General features: G+C 49.1%; 3 protein-coding genes across 8 annotated transcripts in view; 1 reads left to right on the top strand and 2 right to left on the bottom strand.

The window, feature by feature from the left end:
• TTLL5 (tubulin tyrosine ligase like 5) overlaps positions 1–349 on the bottom strand; it is a 133,489-nt gene extending 133,140 nt beyond the window's left edge. For all 5 annotated transcript variants that reach the window (XM_068165606.1, XM_068165607.1, XM_068165608.1 and 2 more), the window contains exon 1: positions 243–349. The gene's annotated coding sequence lies outside the window, so the exon portion shown is untranslated. The remainder of the gene's footprint in view (positions 1–242) is intronic.
• A 202-nt stretch (positions 350–551) lies between these two features.
• ERG28 (ergosterol biosynthesis 28 homolog) lies at positions 552–2,953 on the top strand. Its single transcript, XM_068165515.1, has 4 exons — positions 552–809; positions 1,016–1,106; positions 2,147–2,265; positions 2,429–2,953. Exons 1-4 carry the CDS (start codon positions 677–679, stop codon positions 2,506–2,508), a joined length of 423 nt encoding a protein of 140 aa, XP_068021616.1. The 5' UTR covers positions 552–676; the 3' UTR covers positions 2,509–2,953.
• Positions 2,954–3,412: 459 nt separating this feature from the next.
• Positions 3,413–14,557, bottom strand: part of FLVCR2 (FLVCR choline and putative heme transporter 2) — a 43,425-nt gene continuing 32,280 nt past the window's right edge. The window contains exons 8-11 of one of the 2 annotated variants that reach the window (XM_068165513.1): positions 13,508–13,619; positions 13,035–13,090; positions 10,712–10,809; positions 3,413–4,866 (exon numbers count right to left, since the gene is read on the bottom strand). In XM_068165513.1, the coding sequence (XP_068021614.1) occupies positions 4,860–4,866; positions 10,712–10,809; positions 13,035–13,090; positions 13,508–13,619 (273 nt within the window). In that variant the 3' untranslated portion in view covers positions 3,413–4,859. The remainder of the gene's footprint in view (positions 4,867–10,711; positions 10,810–13,034; positions 13,091–13,507; positions 13,620–14,557) is intronic. The other variant, XM_068165514.1, reaches the window with a different exon arrangement.

Below are 14,557 nucleotides of genomic sequence, written 5' to 3'. Positions count from 1 at the left end.
GGCCCAGTGGCAAACGCCGCCTTCTCCCAGGCACGGAGGCTCCCCTGGCTGGGCTCAGCGGGACACCGCAACACTTCTACCGGCCCGGGAACTGACCCCCAGCCCGGCCGCGCCCAGGGCCCGGCCTACCTCGCGACGGCCCCAGGAGAGGCAAGAGCGCCAGAGGGGCCACAACTACCACGCCGGAGCCGGCGACCAACCGCCCCTCACCCTGAGGCAGCAGCTCCCTCAGCTTCCCTTACCTGCTCCGACATAGCCCCAACCGGCGGGAAGGGCAGAGACAAGCGGGGATGGCTGCCAGGCAACCAGGGCCTCGCCCGCCGCTTCCTCGTTACTACAACAACCGGCGAGCGCTGGGCCCGCCCCCAGCGCGCAGGCGCAACAGGCAGGCGAGCGCCCCGCCGTTTTCCCCGCCCACCCCTTCCACAGGGCCACAGGGAGTGAGGCCTCCTCCCGAGCGCTGAAGGATTCGATTGGCGGTAGAGGCCTCACGTCAGCGTGGTACGTGGGAGGAGCGTCGCGCCTGCGACCAATGGGCGTGCGAGGCGGCGGCGTGCTCGGGGGTAGCAGGACGGGCCCCGGTGAGAGAGCGTCTGGGGACACACGACGCCGGGTGGTGGCTGCGGCCCGAACCTTACGGACAGGTTTCGTGCCGGCCGACCGGTCGGCAGGGAAGATGAGCCGATTCCTCAACGTACTGCGCAGCTGGCTGGTGATGGTGTCAGTCATCGCCGCTGGGAACACCCTGCAGAGCTTCCGCGACCACAGCTTCCTTTCGGAGAAGCTGTACACCGCCAGCCCCGGGCTCGGTAAGGGCCGCGCCGGCCACCCTGAGTCTTGGAGGTCGCCTTCCAGCCGTGGATACTGGGATCTCCTCTGGGCACCGCCTCGAAGGCTGCGCTCAGGCCCGGGAGTCGCCCGCTGCCCCGGCGTGCGCCGCCCTGGCGGGGATGGGGGGGAGGCAGGTGAGGCTGTGCATGATGTCCATGTGCCCCCCTCTACTTTCATTGCGCAGTGAACGGGCTCCAGGCTCGGACCTTCGGCGTCTGGACCTTGCTGTCCTCAGTGATCCGCTGTCTCTGCGCCATTGACATCCGCAACAGGACGTACGTACAGCAGCACTGGAGAAATCCTTTGATTTGTTTGCTAGTCACAACCTGACCATCTAGCTTAGAGGGCAGCGTAGAGGAGGTGGGGAAGCAAAAGCTCCTCCTGTACTCTTTATGGGGTTGAAAGCGTCCCCCTGTGGGATTTGTGTGTTAACTGCTGCTCCTTCATGCCTGTGTGGAGAGCCTGAGCGCTCAGTTTCTTAGGTGAGGCAGAAATTGGTTACGAATTTCTGAGCTCCAGGTTGGAAAACATTTGGTGGTGTTGCTGCTCTTGCAATTAGCAATTACTAAGGCTATGGTCTGACTGATTCTTCTTTTTCTGTGATAGCTCAGCTAAAGGCTGTGGCAGGTTAAGAGTCCCTTTGCAGCAGTCTTAACCACTGAGGACAAGGGGCCTGAGATGCAGCCTGATGCTGAGGGCAGGCTATTTCTCCCCGTGGTAACAAATATTTCTGGGAGGGATTTCCAAGCAGGGTGACTCTGGGTCTGTCATGTGCGTTGGAGATTGATAGAACTCATTCTTTTGTGACCACCTCTCCCAGCCCTTCAGCAGAAGTTCCTGTTTGCTTGTCAGCATGTCATTGGGCTGTCAGTGATAGGGAGGCAGTTTGCTATCAGCTACCAAGACGATTGTTTCATAGGATTTCTGGGATCTGCTCCCTTTCCACAACTGTGGCCTCTAGAGGGTAGCAGAGCACAGGTGGGAAGATGAGTTGTCAGTCCTGTCCCTCACCCAGTTCTCGGCTCATCCAGTTCTCACCCTCTTTTCATGTGCATACATGCTTCTCACTTCACCAGTGCCCTATTCTTACTCTCCCCTCTTCACCTGCCTTCAGACTGAACAATTCCTGTGACTTTCAATGCACCATTAAACACATTGCCCCATTCTCCTCTCAGCTGCTGCCTGCTTTTGCACTTCACTAGAAAAGGGACCAAATGTCATCTGTGCTGCCACAGTTTACCTCATTTCCACTCAGCCATGCTTGTACCCATACTATAGGCCAGATGATAACCTGTTACTTTCTGCCCTCCAACAGCCTCTATTACCTGACGCTCTTCACCTTCTTTCTGGCCCTTGTTCACTTCCTCTCCGAGGTCTTCGTTTACCGCACTGCAGCCTTGACAATTGGAGTTATGGCACCCCTCATGGTAGCAAGTAAGTAGAGCTCTGCCGCTTCCCCCCCCAAACTCCTTGGAGATATGACGCCCCAGAAAAATGCCCCATGGAGCTATGAGCTAAGGGCAGGGAGGACATAGCTGGGGGGGAGTGTCTCATCTCCTGTGCAGCATTCTCTGCACAACTTATATCTTCATCACAGGTTTCTCTATCTTGGGCATGCTGATTGGGCTGCAGTACCTGGAGGTAGAAGCACTGTCACAGAACAAGAAGAAAAACTGAAAGCGAGGCCCTGTGTAGGTCAGCATTGTCTGGTTTTACTACCAGACTTCCATTAAATCTCAGCTGAACTTCTCCAGAACTTCAGTCCCACTGGTGGATCAATGTTGGACTCTTTCAATCATTCTTCATTACCAAGTGTTGATTCTTGTCCAAGCAATAGTTCAACAGACTGATGTCAAAGACCACGTCCCAGAGGACTTTGTGTAAGAGCTTGTGGAGAGGGGCAGTTTGGTGACTGCCTCCTTGGAGGAGAGCAGGCACTGTCCCGGGCATGCCCAGTGCACTAATTCCTAGTGTACTTGTCAGGAGGTGGTGGAGAGCTACCCAGGATCCACTGGACACTTTGGACCAGAAAGAGTACATGTGCTGCCCCTGGCACTACTGTGTAACTTGCATGTGTGTGTTCTTCAGGGGCCATCTCTAATAAATGAGAGAAATGTGTGGAGCCCTATTGTCTTTTTCCTACACAGCAGCAGATAAATGAAATGCAACCTCAGAGCAAGCAGCCATTTCTACCGTGTGTTGCAGGGTAAATCACCTCTCTTTACAGCAACCCCACCTTTCCCTATTTCCCACAGAATTCTAGGTCTGGCTGCTCACGTCACACACACCTGAAGAAAGTTGTTACAGTTCCAAGTGTCTGTGAGACACCTTTGCAGTGAGCTACAACTACAGAAAAGATGGAGAAAAGAGGAAAACGTTGCTTAGACCTGGCTGCCAGGTTGGCAGTGTCCAGAAGGTAGGGAGGAGCCAGCAGGATCAGCCCTAGCTAGGAAGATGGTGCATGGGCAGAAGAAAGAATAACACCGAAGGGAAGAAAAGAGCACAACAGTACCAAGCAGAAAGATGATTTTTCCATTCTGCAAAACATTTCAGGCTATTAAAAGAGACAGAGGTAGATGCAGACTGTTTCAACATTTTAATAGGAATGTTTCCCATTTCATTGTACATTCACATTAAATGTACAACGCTCAGAACTTCTGAAAAGCCATTTGAGACACCACCACCCCCTTTGCTCAATCCCAAACTATCAAAGATAGAAACCTGAACTTTTTAATGCACCAAAAGACTATAGTTTCACAGAGGAAAAAAAAAAGGGTTTGTCAAAAATGGTATGTCAGAGAGGACTAGTTTTACCTGTTCCACCTGGTTGTGGTTTTTGTCCCTCCTCCCACAAAGTGCTACATGCATAACTGCATGAATTAAGCAATATAAGGACATTTGATGTCTCCACCAGTGGAGGGAAGCTGGAAAGGAAGGAGAAGGGATATAGACCTACATTTGTGTTTAGAAAATAAATAGCAGCATACTAAGGGGCAATGTCTACAAGACACAAATGCTATCAAGAGGGATTCCCCTGTTCTCTGTTATAAAGTGGAAAGCTTCCACACTGGAGCAAATCTGGGTTCTTCTTGTACTTAAAACATCTCTGTGGCTGTGAAGAGCAACAGAGTCTTGGCTGGTTATTTCAATTTAACACTTCATGAAGGTGTTCATGTAGTAGTGAAACATACAAAAGGCACTTTATGATTAATGAGGAAGAGAGTCCTCAGTCCAGAGAGCCTGCAGTTTGACTCCTGTTGCTAGTGTAGTGACAGGGTTAGCTTGTGGCTTCAACACAAACTGCAGAACTAGTTGTCTCCAGGCAGAAGGAGGCATATTGGTATCTCAATTACTCCTGAGGTATAGGAACATCAGGGCAAGCTCAGTAAATTCTGAACAGAGGTTTATCCACAAACTAAGAATGCTTCATCTGGGACAGACATGTAATAAAACCAGGGATGTCAGTGGCAGATGCACTGCTTCGCACTTGCTGGTGATGTTCTGGGGCCTCGACCATCACCTGTGCCGCAGAGCACCACAGGCACCGATGCAGAGCAATCCCTCTTCCTGAGAACCAGCTGAAAGCTCTTCCAGGGCTGCTCACAGAGTTAGCACAGTCCAGCTTCTGCATTTCATGTCACAGAGATGCCTGTGAGAGGAGACAGCCACATGCAGGGTGCTACCCTCATATTCAGCGCTAGCCCAAAAGTGTGCAGAGTAGGATGGGGGTAAGGAGTCGATTTTCCCATCTTTTCCTCCCAAGCAGCAAAGTCTCCAAAAGAGTGAGATGCAGAGGTATAACTGAAGAGAGCAACACCCTTTTTGTTTTGCTCTTTCACGCTCTCTGCAAACAGTTGACTGGACTCCTGTCCTGAGGCTGCCACCCCTGCCATGGTGTGTGTGTAACAGGAGGACAGTGTGGGTAGCAAAGATGGGAATGAGGCAGGGTGCATCTCCCAGCTTTGCCACCCCTCCACTTTACAGCTTTGATTCCTCCAGAACTATGGGATCACCACGGGCTTCTGGCATCACTTTCTGCAAATTAGACAGAGAACAACAATATGGTTATAACCCTGAGTTGCCAGACTCAAGCTTCAGAGGCCAGCTGGCCAGAAGCTGGCTAGTACACAGCTCCCTGCTAGTGTGCAGAAATCCCCCAAGAATCATCATCCTCAGAGACTGCACCTGCTTCCCTCCTCCAGATTCTTCTCTTCCCCAGGCAAGAGGCAGTAGGGCAGCAGGGCAGAACAAGGGTCCTGCTTCCCTTAAATTACTTGCTGTAGTTCTCAGACCACAGTTAATTCATAGAAGCCACACAAGCCCAGGTATCAGCCCCACAGCCAGCTCACTTGGAGACATTTTACTGGTGAAGCTGCAGAGGCAGTGTCTGTACAAGCACCAGAGAGAGCCTGCATCCTCTGCACCCTCAGAAGGTTCAGCACAGCAACCAGCTCCTCTCTGTCCTTAGTCTGGCACATCTGAAGGTCTCTGCAACTCCCAGACAGATGCTAGTTCTGCTTATCTTCAAGTGTTTTCATCCCCACCCCCTGTTCAGGGCTGGCACCCTCTGCCTCGCTTCTTCCCTGTCCCCATCTTGAACTCATGGATGGGATAACTCCACAGAATGGTACAGATATTACCTTCTTCAAAGTTCATTACTTGTATCTTAAACAGCCATGAAGAAATAAGAGACAACCTTCCCCCCCCCATAAATCCTATGGAAGAATTAGTGTGATTCCTCAAACTCTCCTACAATTTCTTCCCTCAAGATAGATGTAGTCACTCCCCAGAGGAAGGACAACCAAGACTGCTGTCAATTACCACCCTAGCCTGGGCTGCATGAAACAGCCAAACTTCTGCAATTCCATCTCAGCCATACTGGGTAGAGCTTGATGAGCTCCTCTGCTGAGCCCTTCTGGGCTGTATTAGGATTAGACCTAAGACTTTTCCTTTCCCCAGGGGACTTCAGATACCTCTCCAAGTTCTGACTCTGCTTACAGTGAGACACCCCCATAGTCAGAATACAGCATGCAGACTTGCAAGGGTAAATGTGGCATTTCCCACAGCCTGGGCTCTAAGCTAACTCACTATGGGTCAAGGCTGGTATCTGAGGCAGAAGTCAGAGGTACACAAGAAAGAGACTCACATCCTCATTGCAGTTGAAGAGAAGTCCAGGCAGCATGGAAGCAAGAGCTATGAAACAGTTTCATTGTGAGTAGCCTCTTACACAAATTGCAGGTGAAAAGGTTTTACAGAGGTCAGCAGCAATATCCCAAAGCAGAAGAGTGAGATCAGGAAAGCTTCAAAGACATGCCTGGAAGCACTACCAGGGAACTACTACCAGGAGGGGGTAGGGAGATGCATGAAATAGTGCCAGAGGTAGGAGTAAGAGGAAAACTACGTTTAGGCTTGGGAAACCCCACCAGAAATCATCATGGAAGCATTCTGGCAACTCTGGACCCCTTTCTAGGGTCTAAACCCACTCACCTGCTGCAGAGCTACAGGAACAGTGGTTTAGGAAATCAGCCAGCCTGCAGAGCTCTACTGCCTTCAGAAAGGAATGCTGCTTCCACAGCTGAGAGTCACAGTATTGCAAAAGGGCATGCAGACAGCCTGCCCATGGCTTTGGCATAGAAGGCTGCTTGCCACACATTAAGCACAGAAAGGGAGCAGGGAAGTTTAGGAGGCTGGGTATGGGGTACACCCCATTTCCACCTACTACCCAAAACTCCAATTATTTTTTTTAAGTCATTTCTGGCAGTATTTCACTAGTGAGTATGCTACAGCTTGTAAGAGACTCTAGGCAGCTACTGAGGGTGGATGCTTGCCCTAATGCTCTAAATCACACCGGCCATGGGAGGAAAAAGCAACATGCTTCTTGGTATTCCACTGAGACCCATTATATGTATCCTTGCATCTAAGCAAGCATACAGCCAGTAAAAAGAGGTGCTTGGCCCTGATCGAGTCCTGACTTATCCAGGATGCAGTCTGAAGCCACAGCAGGACTTCAGTCCTGCTTTAAACAAATCCTCTGCTCCAGCTGTACACCTAGAGCAGCTCATTGGTCATCCAAAATCATCATTGCTCAGCCCTGTTGGTAGCATAACACTCCAGAGAAATGTTTTTATTTCAATTAAAAAAACAGACAAAGTCTGAAAGCACTTTACTCCCTCCTCTCTGCTAGAAAGAATAGGTTCTTCACACACACACACTGAAAAATTCAACTGATCTACCACTATGAAAGACTGGTACAAAGTAGTCTGAAGTGTCATGAACACACCTCAAGCAAATTTGCAAGTTTCAAAGAGGCCCAGCAAAACCCAGCTGGAATGAGGAGTCAGTCCTGCCATTCTGGAATCCTGCACTTTCCTGTGATAGCTGCTTTCTCAAAAGCCCACACAGGCTTACAAGTATTTCCAAAGAAATGTTGCCTAAGACATTTCTGAGCCAATTCACTCCTGAGTCAAAACAAAGTATGGAAAGTTCAGCAAATTATTAAATTGCTCATTTCATAATGCAAAGAAACAATGCTGGAAACCAGGAGCAGGCTGTAGGCAGCACAGGTGTGAGTGAGGATAATATGTATGCTCCATCAACTGACACTACTATGAAACCTGAGGCACAATGTTGGAATGGCTTCAGATGCACTGACAGCAAAGGCAGCCCACAAGAGACTCATTATCATGTAAACTGGGCATGTGACCCAACTGTCCTGAGATACAGAAAGCTAGCCCTGCTGACCTTCTGGGAGCTGAGGCAGACAGAAGTGGGAGGGTTGTTGGAACCACCATTACAGCTTTGTTAATAGAGGACAAGGTGCCCACAATGCCATTAAGCTAATTTGTTGCAATTAGTAGAAACTGTAGTAGGAACCATCTGTTTAATTAGAATCATAAACAGATAAGGGTGCTGATAGAAAACAAACTACTTGTGAACACCAGGCAGGTCCTGCAGGAAGAAAGGAGAACATCCAGCAGTGTGGACAGAGCGGCCAAAAGCTGTGACAAGTAGCTGCTGACAGGCTGTGATTCCTGAGCAGTGTCAAGTCTGATAAACTCTTGTCACTGAAGCTATGGCTTTAAATGACTCTTGTCACTGAAGCTATGGCTCTTCTCCCTGCAAGTCAACAGTCTGATTCTAGGCTTTCCATTTCATCACCAGAAGCCACTAGTAGCTGGAAACAGAAGATCTTTCCCTGAGAGAATCATCATGTGGGTTTTCACCTTGTGTGTTCCTTAATACACTGGGAAATCAAGCTGTTCCTCCTTGACACTGAAGCCACTCAATAGCTGAACATCCACCTGAAGATTTTAACAGCCTTCCTGGACTTCTCTGCCCTTCAGAATTGCCTCCCAAGGGACTCTTTCAACCAGGCTCCTATCCAGGCTAAATTCTGCTCTCCTGAAGTCCAAGGTGGCAGTCCTGCTGACTCCTCTCCTTACTTGTCCAAAAATGAACAACTCTGCCATTTCATGATCACTATACCCAAGATGGTCTCCAGCCTTCACATCACCCAAGTCCTTCCTTGTTTGCAAACAACACATCTAGCAAGACACCTTCCCTAGTTGGCTCACTCACCAGCTGTATCAGGAATTTATCTTCCACACAGTCAAGGAACCTCCTAGAGTGTTTCCTCTCTGCTGTACTGTATTTCCAGCAGACATCTGGTAAGTTGAAATCCCCCACAAGAATAAGGGTTAGTGATTGTGAGACTTCCCCCAGCTGCTTAGAGAATATTTCATCTGCCTTTTCTTCCTGGCTGAATGGTCTGTAACAGACTCCCACCATGATAATTACCATCTTGGCTTGATTCTTACCCAATATTGGTGTGCTGCCCCCAGGCTTATCTCTAGTCAGCTTGGTTGTATTCCCTTCCCTCTCCAAATCCAGTTTAGAACTCTTTCAATGAGCCTTGCTAACTCATGTGCAAAGATTCTTTTTCTTTTTGAGACAGGGGTGTCCTGGCTCTTGCCAGAAGGCCTGGTGTCATGTAAAATAAAATTCTGCCAGTGACACCAGGCTCAGAGACAGCTCTTGATCTAATGCCTTTCCCTGTTTATTCCTTCATTATTCCCTGCAACTAGAAGAAAACTATTTGTGCTCCTGATCCCTTACCCAGTTGTCCCAAGGTCCTCAAGTCTCTCTTGATTTCCCCAGGACTTCTTGTTGCAGCATTATCACTGCCTACCTGATAAATCAATAATGGATAATAATCTGGGGGCTGTACCAGGGTAGGAAGCTTTCTTTTCACATCTTTAACCTGAACCCCAGGGAAGCAGCAGACTTCCCCAAGAAGTGGGTCTAGTCTTCAGAAGGGAATCTCCTCTGACAACAACTCATCTGTTTTTCTTTATGGCAGAGATTTTGATGCAGGGTGTACACAACAACAGATATGCCTGAGGCCTGCAGTGTCCATTTTGCAAGTGGGATGTCAGTGGCAACACTGGCAATTGTACCAAGTAGGTCTGATAACAAAGGTGATGACAAAGACTTCAGCCATCAAAAGAGTACCAGTCAAGTAGGCTTGCCTGCATAGGCTTACCTAGGTCACACAGCTACAGCTTCTTAAATACTTAGTCCCAGATCAACACCATGCAAATACCCTGCTAAAACTGCTACAGGCTGCAGCATGGAGACAACTTCAGAAGCACTCAGCCTGAAGTCATAGTATCATAGTATCAGTCAGGGTTGGAAGGGACCACAAGGATCATCTTGTCCCAATCCCCCTGCCATGGGCAGGGACACCCTACACTAGATCAGGCTGGCCAGAGCCTCATCCAGCCTGCTCTTAAACACCTCCAAGGACAGGGCCCCAACCACCTCCCTGGACAACCCATTCCAGGGCTTCACCACTCTCATGGTGAAGAACCTCCTCCACACATCCAGCCTGAATCTCCCCACCTCCAGCTTCATTCCATTCCCCCTAGTCCTATCACTACCTGAGATCCTGAGAAGTCCCTCCCCAGCCTTCCTGTAGGCCCCCTTCAGATACTGGAAGGCCACAATTAGGTCACCTGGGAGCCTTCTCTTCTGCAGACTGAACAGCCCCAACTCCTTCAGTCTGTCCTCATAGGAGAGGTGCTCCAGCCCTCTGATCATCCTCATGGTCCAATCTTTCCCTGCCCATGGGACCCTTCTTCACACTTTCATCAAAGCATGACAGCCTCACCCTCTCCATGGCACACATTCTAGTTTTATCAGGATATTAAGGCTATTTTTCCCAGCAGACTCACTCTACTTTTGCCTGTTAGTCCTGTTGGCTGTGGCACTAAGTGATGCATTCACTTGATAAAGAGCTTGAAAAACAAAAGGTAGTGTGGTTAACTTGGTAGATCAGCCAGTCAGTGTGAAGCAGAAGACACATAAAGCGTTACAACCTGGGCAACAGCTGAGAAGATGCCAAGTGCCATCAAGATTCACGTATCAGCAAGCACAGAGCTTTACAGTTTGCAGTCATTCTTATACTAAAAGGCACCAACCCAATGACTCTGTTATTGCTATGTTTTTAAACTTCCATCTTGAAGTCATCTGTGCACCCTGGCTTCTAGCAATGTCAACTCTTCTACAGGACTCCTGGTATCACTTTCCAGCAAGAATCTGAACTGCAAAATGCCAAGAGAAGAGTCTCCAAATGCCTGCATCTCCTCTCCCCAGTAGCTCACTGACAACTCAGTTCTCCCGTTTCACACGAGTCTGGTGGGATCTCAACTCTGTTCTTGAAAGCTGTTTTGTCTTTCTCTTGGGGGCAGGTGGGTACCCCTAGAAGGCCAGAAAGATTCTTGATACTCTATGGCCATCGGTGCCAAGCTACAAGTGCCACTGGCTTGGTGCCTGTGCAGCCCATGAGCGTTCAGAGAAGCCAATAGTGTGATTCTCCTACCTTTGTGTGTGAGCTAGTGAGCAGGAATGGGAATTCAGGGGGTTAGGCTTACAAGCTACAGTCCCATAATCCATGATCTGATTGCTGCCTTGGAGTCTCTGTAACAACAGGCACAAGTCAAATCTCAAAAAGATAGGAGCAAGTTGGGAAGAAAATGGCAGGGAGGGGAAATAGGAAGAACAGGCAAAGGCAGAAACAAGTAAAATGAACCAAGCATGGGGAAGGCAGCTGTACCATGTAGGAAAGCTCCAGTACCTGACACCATCAGAGCTCTCCAGAAAGGCAGTGCACAATGCCCAAGCCCAGCTGGCTACTGCCCTGACTGAGACATCCATGTTAGCACAGACCATCAGGTTCAGCCCACATTCAGTTGGTCAAGCACCTGGGGGTGTGTGTGAAACCTGAGAAGTACTCAAGTGAGCTCAGCTATGTGGAGGCCACATTTGGGAGTGTAGTGGGGTGTTTATCCTAAGTTCTCACAGCATGACTCCTCAGGGGGAAGGAGCTCCCAGCGAGGTTTTTGACAGATTCACACCTCTAGGTGTGTGAGGATAGGTTGGACACAATCTTGAAGGTCTCTTCCAACCTGGTCTGGTCTATTCTATTCTATTCTCTCTCTGGTTCTTACAGCAGTCAGTTCTGCAGGCTTTTAGGATTATATCAATTACACATGTACCACCTTTACTCTGATCTCAATGTCTTCCCCACTCCAGCAGCAAGCTCTTGCAATGGTATTTATATTAAAAAGGTTTGTAGTAAAAAAGACTTAAGCAAAAGTGTACAATTCACCACAGAAGTGTCTGAAAAAGGTGAAAGACACTACTACTACTACTACTACTACTAAGCATCATGTTCACTGCCAAAGGACCCTAATATTTCCTGGGCCTTCCACATGCGTTCTGAATTAACTCTTAGTGCCACCACCACCTCTCCTTATAACTCTGCTGCCTCAGGTCTTGCTGAAGATAGTTTGGTCTTGCAATTCATCTTCTGCCTTTGACATCAGCACTGTTCATCAAGGGATACAAGCAGTCTGGTGTAGCTCAAAACAGACTGGTCTTCATCCCAACTCAGCTTAGCTAAACATGTTCCAGTCAGCCCATTCACAGGAGGATTCTGGAACAGCAGTTTTCTTCTAGCTTGGTCCCACAGACCATGATGCTCACCACTGCACAGATCAGCCAAAGTTGCAAGCAGAAATTATTTTTAACTTATGACAAGGTAGGAGGCCTTTACCTGAACCAGATAACTTATAAAGGCTTTTTCCTGCCCATCAAGTCTAGAACTGCATGCACAATAACCACTCAGGGCATCATCAATTCCCTTTACTTATCCTACCCTCTACGTTTGTGCTTAGATAGTTGAGTCAAAGTAAAAAAGTATATAATTTGCACTATACTGCTGGAGCAGAGCTGCTTCTTGGACCTTCTGGTCTTTCTCCAGATCAGACTGGTTAGATTATCTGGAGGATAGCAGCACTATCTCCCAAAAAGAGCTGACTCAAGCCAGCAGAGAGAACTGAGCTTATGCACTTTCCTAGTCATGGTCACTGATGGCTTCATGACTGTTAAGTGGATGTCTCTGCTAACATCATAGAAGAGGAGCCTGCAGCAACAAGGAAAAGAGTCTCAAACAGCCACCAGTCTCCTCCCTTTCCCTGCAGGTAGAGCTTCAGCAGACACCCTCTCACACATACAAACATCTGTATTGTACAGCATGACACAGGGACATCGTAACCCAAGCACTGGTGCACACATGTGAAGCAACATCTTTGCCTGCAGCACTGCACAAAGTGTGGGGAGCCAGGCTGCCCAAGCCCCCGTTTGGGATTTGCCACCCAGCTTCCTCCAGTCCCATACACTGAACCCCACCTGGCAGCTGAGAACAGGGAATGAGGAATAACCTGCTTTCCTAGGGGCCTGGAGTAATTGCTACAAGGGCATAGCACTGGAGGTCTCAGTGCATTGCCAGAGGAGAGCAGCAAACACAGTGCTGCCTTATACCTGAGCCTGGCCAGTAAGAAGATGTGTGCAACCCTGCAGATTCCCAAAAGACCAGAGCCTAAAGATTCTGTGTGACATTAGCAGCAGAGAAACAGAGGCCCCAGTGGCTGGCAGACCTGGGATCACAACCACCTTGTCAGAAAATGCCAACAAGGAGCTTCACCACAGGGTGGGCAAGAAATGGCAGGATAAGAGAAGTGAATTGAAGCTGCAATCATAACTCAGAAAGGGCAAGCCCCATTCCTAGAAAGGAGGGAGGCTGGGTGTTGTCCTGAGCTAAGAGCAGAAGCACAGCAGGGATTGAAGGGGGGTTTACTCACTGTCTCTTGATTATCCAGATTGGCCTGCTGTCTTCGGAGATCAGCCTTAATGAATGCTGCAAAAGAGGCAGGAAGAGAGAGATGAAGGCTGTTAAATGACTGCACAGAGCCCAAATCAATCTCCCCAGGACTTAAAGGGGCAGCAGAGGCCCCAGAGGAGATAGGAACACATTACAGTAAGCAAGGGAAACCACTCTCCTGGAAGAGACAAAGAACACTTCTGAAACAGACAGGACAGACTCCTTACTACAGCATGTAGAAGGTGCATCTTTCAGACCCCAGCCAGGGCAAGGAGCCTTGGATCTTCTTTGTAACAGAACAGATGCTTAGAGAAGCACAGCAGCACTGCTCCGGGACTGTTCTGTGGGCCCTGTCCTCTCCTTCAAGCACCACTGCACACAAAAGCCCTTCAGTTCATATATCAAGCCCAAGGGGAAGAGTCACAGCAGAGGAGCACTGAAAAATGTAATTACCTGTCATAACGGTCCCCAGGAAGAGAAAGGCACAAAGAAAGAGGTTTCCTGCCTTCGTCTCAAAGCGATCCATGATTTGGCCTTGGCTGATGGTGAAGGCAATACCAAAAATCTACACACAAACAAAGGCAGTATCAAGCTGTGCTGTTTATACAAAGCAGTGTGGGCATCTTCCCAGCTTTATCAAGTTATCAGAGCAGACAGACCAGCCAAGGCTAAAGCTTTGTTATCAACACATCCTTAGAATCATAGGATCATTAAGGTAGGAAAACACCTTTAAGATCATCAAGTGCAGCTATGACACAGCTACCATGACCAGTAAACTATATCCTGAAGCTCCACACCTACAGCTACTTGAACACCTTGAGGGATGGTGACTCCACCACCTCCCAGGGCAGCCTGTCCCAATGCCTCCCCACTCTCGCAGGAAGTTTTTCCTAACACCCAATCTAAACCTCCCCCGGCACAACTTAAACCCATTTCCTTTCATCCTATCACTAGTTACTTGGAAGAAGAGACCAACATCAGCCTCACTGCAACCTCCTTTCAGGTAGCTGTAGAGAGCAGTAAGACCTCCCCTTAGCCTTCTCTTCTCCAGGCTAAACCACCCCAGCTCCCTCAGCCACTCCTCATATGACACCCTCCAAACCCTTCAGCAGTCTCATTCTCTCCTCTGGATATGCTCCAGGACCTCAATGTCTTTCCTGCACTGTTGTGCTCAAAACTGAACACAGTACTCAAGCTGTGGCCTCACCAGGGCCAAGTACAGGAGCACAATCACTTCCCTACTGCTGCTGGACACACCTCTTTTGATAGAGGACAGGATGCCATTGGCCTTCTTGGCCACCTGGCCACATTGCTGACCCATGTTCAGCCAGCTGTCCACCAGCACTCTCAGATCCTTTTCCACCGGGCTGCTTGCCAGCCACTCTTCCCCCAGTGTTGCTTGGGGTTGTTGTGACCAAAGTGCAGGAGCCAGCACTTGGTCTTGTTAAATCTCATTCCACTGACCTCAGCCCATCAATTTAACCTGTCCAGATCTCTCTGCAG

This window comes from Melanerpes formicivorus, unplaced genomic scaffold (genome assembly GCF_026170545.1).
Source record: "Melanerpes formicivorus ecotype bairdi unplaced genomic scaffold, bMelFor1.0.p_v2 SCAF_90, whole genome shotgun sequence".
NCBI lineage: Eukaryota > Metazoa > Chordata > Aves > Piciformes > Picidae > Melanerpes > Melanerpes formicivorus.
Note: the sequence above shows the minus strand (reverse complement) of the source record. Positions and strands in the feature narration are given on the sequence as shown.

Coding starts and splice junctions, on each gene's coding strand:
- ERG28 (XM_068165515.1), top strand. CDS start 677: ATGAGCCGATTCCTCAACGTACTGCGCAGCTGGCTGGTGATGGTGTCA. Junction 810..1,015: donor CACCGCCAGCCCCGGGCTCG/GTAAGGGCCGCG, acceptor TTCATTGCGCAG/TGAACGGGCTCCAGGCTCGG. Junction 1,107..2,146: donor ATTGACATCCGCAACAGGAC/GTACGTACAGCA, acceptor GCCCTCCAACAG/CCTCTATTACCTGACGCTCT.